This window comes from Gopherus flavomarginatus, chromosome 1 (genome assembly GCF_025201925.1).
Source record: "Gopherus flavomarginatus isolate rGopFla2 chromosome 1, rGopFla2.mat.asm, whole genome shotgun sequence".
NCBI classification, from domain to species: Eukaryota; Metazoa; Chordata; order Testudines; family Testudinidae; genus Gopherus; species Gopherus flavomarginatus.
Window position 1 is genome coordinate 154,468,378 of NC_066617.1, and position 15,511 is coordinate 154,483,888.

Here is a 15,511-nt window from a genome sequence, read left to right on the forward strand (position 1 = left end):
ACTTTCTGTTTAAAGGACAACTCTTCTAAGTGCTCTAAAATCCATATTATTATTCAAATTGCCTTGAAATTTGGATTGCTGCATGGGGTATGGTTAGTGAAAAAAACAAAGACACCTGGAATGAGGCAGCCTGGCTCCCAGCCACCCCAGAGAGGGACGAGCCCTTACGGATGCCAAAGTGGGCGGAGTCACTGGAGCCTGCGCCCGCCCCTCAGAGATCACGGCGCAGGGCAGGAAGTATAAAAGCCCAGCCCCAGGGCTCAGAAGCTGCCTGGCTGCCAGAGAGGTCAGATGCTGATGTCTTAGCTCCTGCTGGGGAGACGCCTGCTGCCTGTGACTGACCTTACCTGTGGAGACTGGATGCTGACCAGATGCTAGAAGAGCGCTTAAGCTGACTGGTACAAAGGGACCCTGAGGAGCTGCCCAGTTTACCCCTTGCTCAGTATCCTGAGGAGCCCATGGTGTGGGATGCTGTGGAAGCTGCTGCTGAGACACAGGTACTGTTAGAGGGGGAGTTTGGAAGTAGCCTGGGGGCAGCTGACCCTAATCTGGCTGCAGCACACTCAGAGCCAATGTCAGTGTGTTGTGGCCAAGTTCCCCACTGACACAGCAGCAGGGCCCTGAGCTGGGATGTAGAAGAGTGGGTGGCTCTGTGTCCCCCCTGCCACCCCACTCATGGGTGGCAGTCTCCCCCTCACCCCAGTGCTCAGGCCCAGGAGCCTAAGCTTCTTAATTTACTGAACTGTTTGCTCAGCCCCTGCCTGAGGGTCTGAGCCCTGAACTATTGTTTGTTGCCCTTCCCCAACCTAGGGCCTGGGCCTCCAAGACAAGACTATTGGCTCAGCCCCTGCCTGAGGGCCTGAGCTCCTGGCTGTTTCCTGACCCACCAGGCTAATTCACCAATGCACCGGGCTTGTGTAGTGAGGTGGCCTGGCTCTCAGCTGCCCCAGAGAGGGGCAAACCCCCAACAGTGGACTTTTACAACACCTGACTGACACAGCTATGCCAACCTAACTTTTATGTGTAGACCAAGCCTCAGTGTTTGAGCATCGTGCAAGAACAGGTACCGCCTGTCCATTACAGTGAAAAGGCAGAGTATGAGTGTGTGCATTATGGGTATTATGGGGCACCACTCAAAGAGGGGTAGAGTTAAGATTGCACGGGCCTTACCTTAACTGTGTGCCTTTTCTAGTTTTTAGCAGTTTGAATTTTGCTGAATGCAACATTCTGAAAGAGTACAAGCTATTGTCAGGCACTCTTAACTCTGTGCTAATGAAGTTTCTTTTGCTATTTAATTTTGTGACAGATTTATTTGGGAAAACCTATTGCAAAACAGCAGAAGCACTCAAACGCCTCTTTTTTTTTATTTTTCTCTAAAGTAAAAGATTTAGCAGATATTTCCATTCTTATCCTCTGTTATACACAATTCCTTAACTATGGCTTTTGTGTTACCACTCCAATATAATGTTGTAAGTAGTTAGTTGACAGATATGGAACCAGTAGATGACACTCGTGAAGATTCAGTATTCTTGGGTTTGGTAGAACCGATAACATTTCTTGTTTGCAGAACACAGTGCCAGAAGTAAAAGTATTTTTACTGCTCTGTTTCTTCATTGTAGCTGACCAGAGGCACTGTGGGCCATATTCACGAAGGTATTTAGGCATTATAACTAAAATATAGAAAATATAAAGTAAAAATGCAGTTGCAGAAAAATCCAAAGTTGTTACAGAAAATTATGGTAACAGCGTACAAACGTTATTTAGAGACTGAAAAATCTCAGATGGGCCTGAGACACATTACACTGGCATCAAATGAACAGTGACATTCAGGAAGCTGTTAAGGCTTGTTGCATATGTCAAACATACAGGCCAAATTGAGCAAAACAGCCCATGTTGGTGGCAGAGAAAAAATTAGCCCCTGTAGCAAAGTAGGCATAGACTGGTTTACATTGACTGATTATGTATTTGTCCTAAACTATTATTCTCACTTCCCTAAAATAGCCTTATCAGACGATACTACACCTAATCTATTTTTGCTACACATAGCATACCTGACATAGCAACGTGTGACAATAAGCCACAATTTAGTGGGCATGAATTAAAGCATTTTGCAATGAAGTACAGGTTTAGGCATGTAATTGTTAGTCTTCATTATCCCCAATCTAAGCAGCTGATGGAAAACTGTGAAAATAATCAAGTATCTACTAAAATAGGCTGCAGAGTTAGATTCTGCTCTGTATTTAGCACAGCAGAATTACAGAATGGGTTACCAATACATCATTGGTGCACCTGCTGACATATTCTTATTTTCAGTAGCCTGTTGAAGAAAATCAGCACTGTTAGAAACAGATGTCACAGTCACTGGGGACTTGCAGATGTATAAAGGGACAGACAAGACAATAAAATGAAATAATAATATGATTTGGTATCCTGCAAACTGCCACTACTTCATGAAAATAATGCTATGTATATCTGTGATGGGGAACAAACAGCAGTAGTATTAGAAAAGATAGCCCTGTGGTCATTAGAGGTTATCATTCCCAGATTGACATATGCAAAGGAGGAACAGGTGACAAATCACAGAATGGAGGGAGCTATGGGGCACCTGAGTCAGCTGTTTTGCTGGAGACCGTCTCAGACAAGCAACAATTGCATCACATTGAGATAACTGAGTCCTAGGACATAAAATAACCAGAACAAGCAGATTTGCCGCCACCTGAACAGCAGTAGTGCTGATGCTCCTGATGACCCCCCCAGATCCAAATGACAGTGCAAGGCACCTCAAAAACAAATTGAATATTTTTTAATAAGCTTAGCTATTAGGTTGGTAATAAGTATTTGTGTGTTATATTAATTAATTATTTTTTATTAAATTTTGTGTTGGAGGGAAGACTGGCTTTAAGGGCTGAGTTTTCCAGAGCAGGAGTCTGGGCAAGGTGCTATGAAGCTCTTGTTGCTATACACAGCCAGCTGGAATCTGACTCAGAATAAAGAAATGTTTTTGCAAGCACCTCAAGTGCTGTGTGATAATAACTGAACACCACAGGACATGAGTTATTCCCTGAGAGTCTCAGCTTTACTTTTTTTTTTTTAAGTTTCTAGCTGCTTATGACTGTAGAGAAAAGCTTGAACATGTGAATCCAAAGCATGCCAACATTAGAAGGCAACTAAAGAAATACCAACATTTCATCTTAAAATTAATTTTAAGGCAATATCATGATTTTTGAACGCTAGGGTTTGTTATACTCGTATATGCAAGTTACCTCTCATGCATTTCTGCAGACCTTAAGGTCAGGTGATCATCAGGACTGCAGAAATTACCTGCAATTGTAGTACATAGCCACCAGAGGCCGCTGTGTTTCCTGCTGAGCACGCAGCCCAATGGCGTCAGATGACTCATTTTTGGTTTGAAACAACTTTTTGTTTAGAAACTTAAGCTAACTATCGTAAAAAAATTTAAAATGACATAAAGTCAAAATCTAAACAAAATATTTCAAGCAACTTGAATCAAAAAAGGTTTTGGATTGGTAGTTCATGGATTTTGAGATTTTAAATTTTGTCTCAGTTCAGACTAGAACAATTTTTCAAAATCTCACACACTTTCCTGAGCTCAAAGCAGGACCAACCAACCCCAACTAAATCATCCCAGCCAGGGCTTTGTCAAGCTGGGCCTTAAAAACCTCCTAAGGAAGGAGGTTCCACCACCTCCCTAGGCAATCCATTCCAGTGCTTCACCAGCCTCCTAGTGAAAAAGTTTTTCCTAATATCCAGCCTAAACCACCCCCCCTGCAACTTGAGACCATTACTCCTTGTTCTGTTATCTGGTACCACTGAGAACAGTCTAGATCCATCCTCTTTGGAACCCCCTTTCAGGTAGTTGAAGGCTGATATCAAATCCCCCCTCATTCTTCTCTTCTGCAGACTAAACAAGCCCAGTTCCCTCAGCCTCTCCCCACTAGTCATGTGCCCCAGCCCCCCGATCATTTCTTTGGGGAGAACTTCTGGGGGGATGGGGCGTTTAAAGGAGCTCTGTGACCTTTGCCGACCCTGACGCACCCTGGTGGTGGGGGAGGGGTAGAACCAGGCAGCAGCGCCCGCTACTATCGAAAGATCAGACTCGGGACAAAGACGCGGCCAAATCCCGGCGCGCTACGCTCACTCGCCACTAGTCCGACTCAGGGCTGTCCTTAGGATTTATGGGGCCCTACGCAGTATTATTAAACTGGTGCCCCTGTGCCGGATGGCAGCCCAAGCTCACAGCCTGGTGGGGGAGCAGGAGGAGGGACTTGACAGCAAAGGATAATGAGATGCCCGGCCTGCCTCATGGTGGCAGAGAGGCTACGTCTACACTACAGCATAAAATCGAAATAACTAAAACCGGTTTTATAAAACCGATATTATAAAATCGATTTTATGCATCCACACTAGGGCACATTAATTCGGTGGTGTGCGTCCATGGTCCGAGGCTAGCGTCGATTTCTGGAGCAGTGCACTGTGGGTAGCTACTGTAAAATGATGAGGCCAATAACTTCGATTTCTGTCCACACTAACCCTAAATCGATATAGTAATATCGATTTTAGCGTTACTCCTCTCGTTGGGGAGTATAGAAATCGATTTTAAGAGCCCTTAAAATCGATTTAAAGTGTGTTGTAGTGTGGATGGGTACAGCGTTAAATCGATTTAACACTGTTTAAATCGATTTAACTGTGTACTGTGGACCAGGCCAGAGTCTCAGTTCCCCGCAGAGAAGTCCATGCCCTCTCCCTCATGCAGAATGGACATGAAGAAAGTACCTAATTAAAAGCACTAAAATTTGGGAATAAAAAATGTCAGTCACAGGTTTTTTGATATGCCCTGAAGTTTGTCAGAGATTTATTTGCAAAAACTTCATAGTAAGGGTGAGTCAGCTGTCCTGCTGAACACAACATTACATATAATGGAATACATGATGCAGCTCTTCTCTGTTTTACATTTTCTTATTCACTATTTCTAAGTTGAATTTATATTTTAAATGTACTCAAATCTTAAGCCAGCATTCCAGATTACTACATATTTAACTCACTGAAACAAAGACATCCTTTTAAATTAATCAGAGAGGTTTAGTGTGTTCATAACAATGTTCATTGCTTTTAGAAAAAGGGAACAGTAATTTACTTTGTGTGATCTCCATAACAAGAGACATGGTTATGAAATTTCCCCAACTTTAAAAAAATATGTTTCCAAAGATTTTAGGTATAACAAGGATTTTGTCTTACTAAGGTACTGATTTTGCTGGAGGGTTCTTTTAAAACTAGTTCGTCGGATAGTCAGAAGTAAAGAAAGGGAAACTCTTTGTCCAGCTATCTGGAAGGGAAGGACTTTTGTCCCTTTAAGGGCTCTCTTCAGTGGGGAGTGGGGGGAGAGATGGTGAAGGGATGGACAGAAAGGACAGGAAGACTTGGAACCCCTCTTTTTTTAAATATAGTAATTAAAATGTGTATTTTAGATAAGGGAGGTCTTTTGAAGGATTTATTTAAAAAACTGTATGTCTGAAGATCCACGCATTTAAGGCTAAAGATGATTGTGCATCTAAAACTCTATGCAAGCATTTTTTAGAAATGTGATTTTATAATCTTCACTAGCTCACTAATGAAATATTTTTAAAGCAAATTTTAAACTAAGGTCCTGTAGACTGACATGTTCTGTGTAAATATTACATTAATGCACAACTGTTTTTGTCAGTAAAGTCAGAAACTGACAGTATAAAAATGTATTTGGGCATAAGCTTTCATGGACATCAGACGAAATGGGTTCTAGTCCACAAAAGCTTATGCCCAAATAATTTGTTAGTCTTTGAGGTGACACAAGGACTCGTCCTTGTTTTTGCTGATACAGACTAACAGGACTACCACTCTGAAACCTGTCAGCATATACCTTGGGGTTGGCAAATGCCTGTTAAATGGCTTTATTACCCCTTGAATGTCTCTTTAACAGTTTCAATGTTGTGCTAATAGGTCTGGCAGGCTGGAGGTTTTTTCACTTTTAACTACTAGATTCCCTCCCAAGGAAGACTCACCAGGCTAGCGCAGCCATCTGTGGGAGCCTGCAGGAAGGGTCAGAACAGGGATAGGAAAACAAGAGGGTGGACACTAAGACCCAGTGGTGCCCCAAATTTTCAGGTGCCCTACGCAGCTGCCTATGTTGCCTATGCCTCAGGACGGCCCTGGTCCGACCACCAGCGACGCCTCCTGCTGCTGGCGCGCGGCCGCACATTAGCGGCGCGCTGCATTCTGGGAAGCTGGTCCTCTCGGTCTGACATTCCGTGCAACCGTCTCATGCGGCTCTCGCGGGACGGGGTTGCTGGGTACTCGACTTCCGCACCGGGCGGCCTCGGTACTCCCCACCCAGGATTCCATCTCCCAGGGGGCTGTGCGGCGGGGCCGGAACCTACGCGTAGGAAGGAGCAGACAGCCGCGCGCAAGCGCAGTGGACGCCGCTGCGGCTAGGTCGGGGCAGGCGGGAGGGAGGGGCGCCCGCGCGCCTCGGGCCCGAGAGCGGAGACCGCGGGCTGGGCCGGGCAGAAGGTAAGTGAGCGGGGGAGGCTGTTGGCCCGGAGAGGGCCGCGCACCGCGCCTGCCACCCACTGGCGGGGCTGGAACGGGGGAGCGGCGGGCGCGCGAGGGGATCCCGGGGCGGGGCAGCCGTTGGGTGAGGCAGGGAAGAGCCGGGAAGCGGGGCTGTACGGGGGATGGGGGGTGGGCTGGGATGCCGCGGGCAGGTGGGGGGCAGGGGCGCTGGGAGCCTGAACCAAACTGCAAACCCTGCAGAGGATGGGAACCGCGTCACCCCCAGCGCGCTGCGGGCGGGGCGGGGTGATGAGGAGAATGACTGACTCCACCCCGTGTTGTTACCGGGTCCTGCTGTGATGTCCCGTGGGAACCAGCCGCTAAAGACTGGGTAGGCTGCCCGTGCTTAGCCTGTGCCCCTTTCAGGAACAGCCGCGCTAGTAATGGTTCTGTCAGGTGGGATATGTGTGTGTGGTGCCATAACGAATGGGGGAGCAGCAATATTCCATGGCAAACTTTGTGTTTAGCTGCCACATAACTTTGGCTTGGGAAACCGTTAAGGATACAGCATTGCCAGATTTATGTTTAAGTTTGAGAAGACTTTGCTAAATTTGAAGAAGGTTGCTCCAGCCACTTTTCAGTTACAGGCCATTAGATTTTTTTTTTTTACCATAGGGTTGGGTACTGAAGGATGAGTTTCAATTCCTTGCTGCCATTTAATTCCGAAACTCCAGTTTTTCACTTCAAAATTGTTTAGTTTAACTTTGAAAAGCTGAATTATTTTGGTGAAGGAAATTGACTAAATGCTTTTTCAGATGAAAATTTTCAACTTTTTTTGAAATGGAATATGTAAAAAAAATGTTTTGGTCCATATATCTGGTAACATGTTCAAACTCTACTTTCTAGATTGATAAGAAAAAATAGCCACCATAATTGTCTCATTCTAGGGTGGTTTGGAGAATCACAGTCCTAGCAAAGGAGTCCACCACATTCATAATTCACGTTTCAAAGTTAAGTTTGAGTGTGGATTTCAGAGCTCACCACAGAGAAACACAAGGTTGCATGGAGAATTTTAAGCATTGAATGAATTCAGGAACTCTAAGATGAAAAGATACGTGTATGCCATAGAATGGAAATATTTGGGTTAGTATTCTGCAGGTTTCACAGCTGGTACAGGAGGATTGGGGTCAGTAGTCTCCCTTTCTTTTCTAAAACTTAAGTTTCCTGGCACCTTTCATAATGAGCAGCACTTCTCTTGCTTTGGTCATTGTTGTTAATCATGGGAAGCACCTTTGGAAGTTAGACATTGGGAAGCTGCAGTAGCAGGACCCATAATACCATAGAAGAAGCCTCAAGTTGAGTATCTCCCCAGAGGTCGATATCTTCATTCTTGGCATATCTTTTCATAAAGATTCAGTAATAGCTCCATTTCCTAATGGAAAGCAATATCCATCTCTGGGGATTAAGAGGAGCATCTGTTTTTCCATCTATTTAGACCTAGTATCTTTTTCTTATTCCAGCAAATTATTTCTATTACCAATCCTGTTTAATATGAAGTACCTTTTCTTTCCCCTATCTATATGTCTTCCATTACTGTTTTGTTGTTACTGCTCTCTTTGTAGATGTATTCATGCTCAACCATGCATATTAAGTGGTGTCTGCTACAGACCACCAAATCATGATAGGGAACCAGGATAAGTGCCTCCTTATGCACCTATCTATAATATGCAGGAAATAAAACTGTCTGATTATGGGGGTCTTGAATTTGAGTGACATATGGCGGAGTCTCATGTTGCCAGTACTAGCATATCCTTGGAGTTTCTAAATCAGGGGTCGGCACCCTTTCAGAAGTGGATTGCTGAGTCTTCATTTATTCACTCTAATTTAGGGTTTGGCATGCCAGTAATACATTAATGTTTTTAGAAGGTCTCTTTCTGTAAGTCTATAATATATAACTAAACTGCAGTTGTATGTAAAGTAAATGAGATTTTAAAAATCTTACGAAGCTTCATTTAAAATTAAATTAAAATGCAGAGTCTCCTGGACCGGTGGCCAGGACCTGGGCAGTGTGAGTGCCGCTGAAAATCAGCTCACCTGCCACAGGTTGCCTACCCCTGTTCTAAACATTATAGATGACAGTTTCCTAACTAAAAAAGTGTTGCAGCCAACAGGGTGGAATTCTTTATTAGACCTTGTCTTACAGTGCTGGAATACTGTGTCCAGTTCTGTTGTCAACATTTCAAGAAGGATGTTGATAAATTGGAGAGGGTTCACAGAAGTGCCACGAGAACGATTAAAGGATTAGAAAATTGTCTTACAGTGATAGACTCAAGGAGCTCAATCTATTTAGCTTAACGAAGAGAGGGATAAGGAGTGATTTGATTACTTTCCATAAGTACCTGCATGTGTAACAAATATTTAATGATGGGCTCTTCAGTCTAGCAGAGAAAGCTATAACAGGATCAAATGGTTGGAAGTTGAAGTTAGACCAATTCAGACAGGGAATAAAACATACGTTAACAATAAAGGTAATTAGCCATTGGAACAACTTTCCAAAGGTTGTGGTAGATTCTCCATCAGTGACAATTTTAAAATCAAGATTGAGTGTTTTTCTAAAAGCTCTGTTCTGTGAATGATTTTTAGGAAGTCCTATTCCTTTTGTTATGCAAGAGGTAAGACTAGACACTCTATCACAATGGTCCCTTCTGGCCTTGGAATCTATGAACTCTGTTTGGGTGGTTCTGTCTATTGAGCTCTGTTGTTTTTTCTTAGATAACTGAGGGATTGTCTACACTGGCCCACCGTTCAGACTATTTGGGGTGTGAAAGCCGGTGCACACCAAACTCCAGCACTGTAACTTCCCTGTGTGGAAGCTACAGGTATGAACAAAAAGGTTCCTAATTTGGGTTAATGTAGTCCTTGGCAAAAAGCTTAGTTAACACAGAGATAAGGATGCCTGGTGATAGCTCATGCCCTTTCAGAATGTTGAGTTCAGCAAAACTCAGACTTCTGAAAACCAGGAAATAGAGTGAACGTAAACACCCATACAGTCTTAACTCTCCCCTCTTTGAGTGATGTCCCACAATGCCCATATCACACAGTCTAGCATTCTGCCTTTTCACTGAAATGGACAGGTGCCACCTGCATTAGACCTGTGCTCAAACACTAAGCCTACTTCCCTGGCAGAATACCACACTTATAAAATTTAATAACCACTTCATACCCTTTTACGACTTCTTCATATTTGCACCCAGGTTACCACTTAGCCCTTTGCTGTCCCCTGCTCATCATTAAATCCACAGACTTCTCTCATATCATACCTCTCTACTGACAATATCCATTACAAGATGACTCTGGTGCCCTGCTGCTGACAAACCCTTCACAATTCTGTATTGAAATGATCCAGACTGGAACCTCGAGGTATACAGGCACTTCTTTCTTTTGATAACATGCTGGAGCGGAGGGAGAGCCTTCGATCCAGATCTCCTCATAACACAATCACAGCTCTTCGAAGCTGCTTCAGCTTACTTCTCCATCGTTCAATTCAGCTACACGTAACACAATGAATGTAGCTGGAATGCATGCAAATAACTCCGAGTGGGTATTGCCAGCTCCAGGGTGGGTAAGTTAAGATTGTGTTGGTGTTTACTTTAATGCTGTTTTTCCTGGTTTTCAGAAATCTGTTATGCTGAACTTGTTGTTCTGAAAGGACATGCGCTATCACTGGGCCACCATAACTCTGCATTAATGAAGCTTTTTCTATTTAATGTAAATAGCTAAGCTCTCAGCTAGGATATTGTGTGCAGTTCTAGTTGCCCCAGCTGTAAAAGATCTAATAGAAATAGAAGTGGGTCCAGAGACAGATGAGTAGTGACTGACAAGATTGAGACTGCTTAAAAGGAAGACTAGTTAAAAGGAATATGATAAAGGAAAATAAAATTGGGTGGCCATATTTACCCTTTGTCAAAATACAAGAAAAAGGTGGAAATCAATGAAATTGAAAAGCAACACATTTAAAATTGAGATAGAGGAAAATATTTCTTTACACAATTAATAATATACTTATAGAACTTGGAGTCACAGGAGAGGGAGACCAAGCACCTTGGTAGACTCAAATAATAGGATTAGACATATATTCAGAATAAGATTGACATGGAAGTCACGGTTTCTGTGACTTTGAGAGATCTCTGAGACATTTTCTGCTTCAGCCCTGGGGTGATCGGGTTGGAGCTGTCAGTCATCAGGGACCCTGGAGCTGTCTCGTGGTGATGGTGGGGGACTTGAGGCATGGTGGGAGTGCTGACCCCCTTCACCCTGTTCCCCCTCCCCCCTAGCTTTCTTTTCCCGGCTCAGGCTTCAGTCATCCCTCATCAACCCCTTCCCCCTCATTATTCTTAGTAAAAGTCAAACAGGTTATGGCTTCTGTGAATTTTTATTTATGTCTGTGACTTTTACCTGAAAGTAACTGTGATAAAGTCTTAGCCTTAACATTTATAGAGAGGTTTATACAGATTGTTTGTTTATATTTATCTTTTTTTTTTTTAAGTATGCCCTGAATGTAAGAAGACTTTGCTGACTTCTAACTGCTAAGAGTTCTCCTATGAGCAGGTTATTTTATAATTGTCTTTCCCTTTTCTTTGAAACACCTGGTACTGACCAGTACCAGAGACAAGGTATTGACTAGGTGGATCCCTGGTCAGTTCTGGTATTGGAATTCCTATATTCCTGTTACTAAACACTGGTTTGGTGTTTCAGTCAAAGGTCAATGCTACTCCTTTTAGTGCCTTATTGCTACATCAGTGAATATACTTCCTAATTTTTTTTTTTCCATTCAGAAAAGCTCATCATGAAGCTGAGCCACTGGCTATAGCTAATGGAGTAAGCAGGCTCTAGCTGGGTGTGGATACACAATGAATCACTTCTGAAACAGCTTCTTGTCAATGCATAAGATCTTTCTAATTCAAGAGATTGGGAGCTTCCCAGATCCATAAATTCCAAGGCCAGAAGGGTTAAGTTGAATCAGTGGTTTTCTCCTTTTTTAAAATTTTTGAACCCCCCTAAAAAATTTCAGTTGGAGGTGCAGACCCTTTTGGAAATCTTAGATAGTCTGCGGACCTCAGGTTAAAAACCACTGTTCTATGGTAACGACAACCTTTCACAGACCCCTTAGACATAGGCCTGGTCTATACTGGGGGGCAAGAATCGATCTAAGTTAAGCAACTTCAGCTCCATGAGTAACGAGCTGAAGTCGACATACTTAGACCTGCTCACCATGGTGTCTTCACTGCGGTGAGTTGACTGCTGCCACTCCCCCGTCGACTTTGCCTGCGCTTCTCGCAGGGGTGGAGTACAGAAGTCGATGGGAGAGCGCTCGGGGATCGATTGCTACCCACCAATCTGGCTGATAGTGTAAACATACCCATAGTCTACAGATCCCCAGAGGTCTGCTGACCACAGGCTGAAAGCCACTGAGCTAAATAGACTGAGCTCCTTGAGTTTGTCACGGTATGGTATGCTTTCTAATCCTTTAATCATTCTTATGGCTCTTTTCTGTGCCGAAACTTGACTTTAGTGGAGCTCAAATCCACAACTGTTGAATTATCCCTATTTCTCTAGAATTCCAGTACACGATTCATTGTGCTACAAAGACAAGTACTCTGTGTCAGAATTTGCCAACATGGAAACTTCAAAGATTTATTTTAATGCACATGGAGAATTTATTTACAAAATTGGTGAAGGAAAGAAATGTTTCCAAGAGTATCACAAAAAATCATGTAATTAAAAAAAAAAACACTTGAAAGTTTTATTCATATTTTTAAGACTTCAACATTTTGTATGGAAACAACGTTGAAGATTCTGGATGATCTGTTTTTGGAACTTGTATTTTAAAAAATTCCCTGAGGAATGTGAGCAGAGTGAGGTGGGAGTCTAGTCATTAATGGTTATAAATTCAGATCTTGCGCTAAATTCAGTCCAATTTATGACTGACTAATCTTGAATACAGCAGCTCTGGGTGACATTTCTTAGTGACTATTTGTACCTTAATTGCACTCCGTCAGCCTGGAATTCAAGCAGAATAATACATACAATGGGCCTTAAATGGCTCTGACATATAAGCTGTCCAGGACCCACAGCTGAACCCAGATGCAGCTCATTGTCCTCAGCTGATTCAGCTAATGCACCTGGTCCCCTGATTGGCTGAAGATTCCATCAGCCTGGGGTCTCTAGTCACTGAATAGCATTCCATGCCTGCAGCTGTATTTCTGGTCCTGCACATGCTCTCAGCTCCTTCCTTGCTCCTGCCTTCAGCTACTTGTTCCAGGCTCCCACCAGTGGTTTCTTCCCCCCGGTTCCTGGTTTCCTGCCCCTGCTCTGACTGATACTCTTAACTCTGACCTTTCATTTCTCATTTCTGGCTCTTGGCTCCAGTTCTGGACTTTGTAACTGGGCTTCTGATTCAGACTGTGGCCACTAAGCCTAGTCACCCCTGCTCCAGCCAGTAGAACAGCCTCTTGCCTTGACCATTAGGCATAGCGACCCATGACCTTGTCCTTAACAGAAGCCACTTCTGGTCCCCAGAATTTGTTTAGCATCGTTACCGAAAATATTACCAGGTGTCTTTCACTAGAGCCCCTTAAGTTACTGAGTGCTGCCTTAATCTATTTTTAATCAAGTTATGTTAACGTACTTATTGTTAACTGAAACAACCAAAGGTGAGAGTAGACTTACTACTGGCTGGATTATAATTGTTATGTGCTGAAGTGGAAAATGAACTTGTCTTGCACAGGGATGGGAGATTTTCAGAACCTACAGATAACATTATACTCTTATTTCTCCATTTCAATTCAGCCAGCATAAGATCACTCCACAGCCTGCAATATCTGTGCTTGTGAAACTTTTTGGGAACATATTTGTCACAACAGATTAGGCCACTGGACAATAACTGGGGCTTCAGAGAAGCGTTATAAGCTCCCTATAATAAGGGCCAGTGTAGTGTGTAACATGAGAACTAAATTCATCAGCAAAGCTACCTGAATTGTGCAGTATAATGCTGTTGAAATCTGGGCCTGCTGGAAATTTTGCATCTGTATGAGAGGCATAGAAACATTCAGAAAATGAGAATTCTATGTTTACCGTATCAAAATTTTAAGTGAAATGTTAGAAGAGAGAATAGGTATAAGATCTGATTCACAGCACAATTTTTTTAAATAGAGCCTCTCCACTGACTTCAGGATTTTGGGTCAGGCTCAGTAACCCCACAGTTCAGCAAATATATATGAAACTCCAATAAACAATGACCACTGCCAGACTCATACCTTTACTATTGGTCTTCTCAGTTACCCAAGAAGAGAAGATGTGTATGTGCTTTGATATCATAAACTGTAAACTTCAAAGATACTCGCTGGTGTTTTAGTGAAAATACAGCTTTATTTCTTCCTAGCTTCTTTCCTACAAACTGTATCCCCAAAACTTTAGAGTGTAATAGCAGACTGAGAGAAGGGAAAAGAGGTGAAGTTCAGATGAAATTTGAAAAGTTGGAGAATTGATGAAATGGAGAGAAATGGGAAAGCTGCCTGAGAGAGCAAGATTTACAGAAGAGAAGGCATTTGTGCTGTGACTGGGGAGATTCTGTAGAGAGATAGATATGACACAGAAATTAACGTTAAGTTTTGTGTGGTTAGCTGGGGCAAGTCCTTTGGTTTTCAAAAAGGAGGGAAGACAAACTTTTTTGTTTTTTAAACTGAGAGTGAATTTCAAATAAACTATCTTTTTTTAATCCATTAACGCTGTGTAACAGAGTTCTAAAATATTAGGACTGTTTTTAAGTAAGCAGCTACTAAAAACCCAAATAAACTAGTCTTAAGTATCCACTTTAACCTGCACCCAAAAGTAAGACAGTCCTGTATTTTACTATTAGCCTGGAGCATCTCAGGCATCATCTGTACTAGTACTTTCATGCTGTTGTGAGTCTGAGTGACATATGAAGTGTATGCAAGTCCTGTGAACTATTTCTGCCTTCATTTAACAGTCTCTCCTTCTCCCAGAAGCACTAGTCAGGATGGGAACAATGCCTGGAGGTGTAGCTAACCACAGCAGTAATAAAGGAAGAACTGGAAGCAGTGTTCCTGAAAACAAATCTGTTGATATGACCCACCTCTCTTTAATTGCAGTATTCTAGAAATCATGACAACCTCAGGAAAAGAGAACTTCCGGTTGAAGAGCTACAAGAACAAGTCTCTGAATCCTGATGAAATGCGTCGTAGGCGAGAGGAAGAGGGCCTTCAGCTACGGAAGCAGAAAAGGGAGGAACAGGTATTGCAGAACTCTTCTCTTGTAACTATAGCCAGTCCTCAAAAGAAGGCTTTTCTTGAAAATGTCTGCCCCCCTGGTTATTCCTGACCTGATAAATTCATGCATGCTAGCATACTGGTGATTACAGAGCAGACTTCTTTGAGAGGAAACCAGTTGTCCTAGTTTGCCCCTTGATCTACTGCGGGATTGTGGGATTTTTAAAAAAAAGATGCAAAAATTATGGGATACAGATGACATTATGGGTTGGAGACAGTTGCAAACTGAGAAGCTGACCATATACTGCTGGTCACCCCTGCACAACTCGTTTCAGCCCCATCATGCATTGCCAGAACTTCCCAAAAGACAGTGCTCTAGATGCTGGCAAATTGCATGCTGGCATACCCACCCATGCTGCACCACATTGCATCAGAAAAAGTGCTCATGGTGAGTACGAGCACTGCTGACAAGGCACCAAGTATGCGTGTGCACTAGTGATGTACTAACTGTTGCAGCTGTACGCTGCCATAACTGAGTCGACATAAATTTGTAACATAGACAAGGCCTTAGATTAGTCAGATGAATAAAAGTTTAGAATGTAATCTGCTCATCATAATGTGCTTATTTTCTTTTGCATTTGACTTTGTTTCTGGTCAGTTTCTGATGAGAACAGTTT

At 43.0% G+C, this 15,511-nt stretch overlaps 1 protein-coding gene across 10 annotated transcripts in view; it reads left to right on the plus strand.

Annotated features, from left to right (window-relative positions):
• Positions 1-253: 253 nt before the first annotated feature.
• The window catches only part of KPNA1 (karyopherin subunit alpha 1), a 127,702-nt gene continuing 112,444 nt past the window's right edge, over positions 254-15,511 (plus strand). For 7 of the 10 annotated variants that reach the window (XM_050921288.1, XM_050921315.1, XM_050921305.1 and 4 more), the window contains exon 1: positions 14,718-14,859. In XM_050921288.1, coding sequence (XP_050777245.1) covers positions 14,731-14,859 — 129 coding nt within the window. In that variant the 5' untranslated portion in view covers positions 14,718-14,730. Of the gene's footprint in view, positions 498-6,457; positions 6,565-14,717; positions 14,860-15,511 lie in introns of those variants that run through there. The other 3 variants (XM_050921251.1, XM_050921262.1, XM_050921298.1) reach the window with 3 other exon arrangements.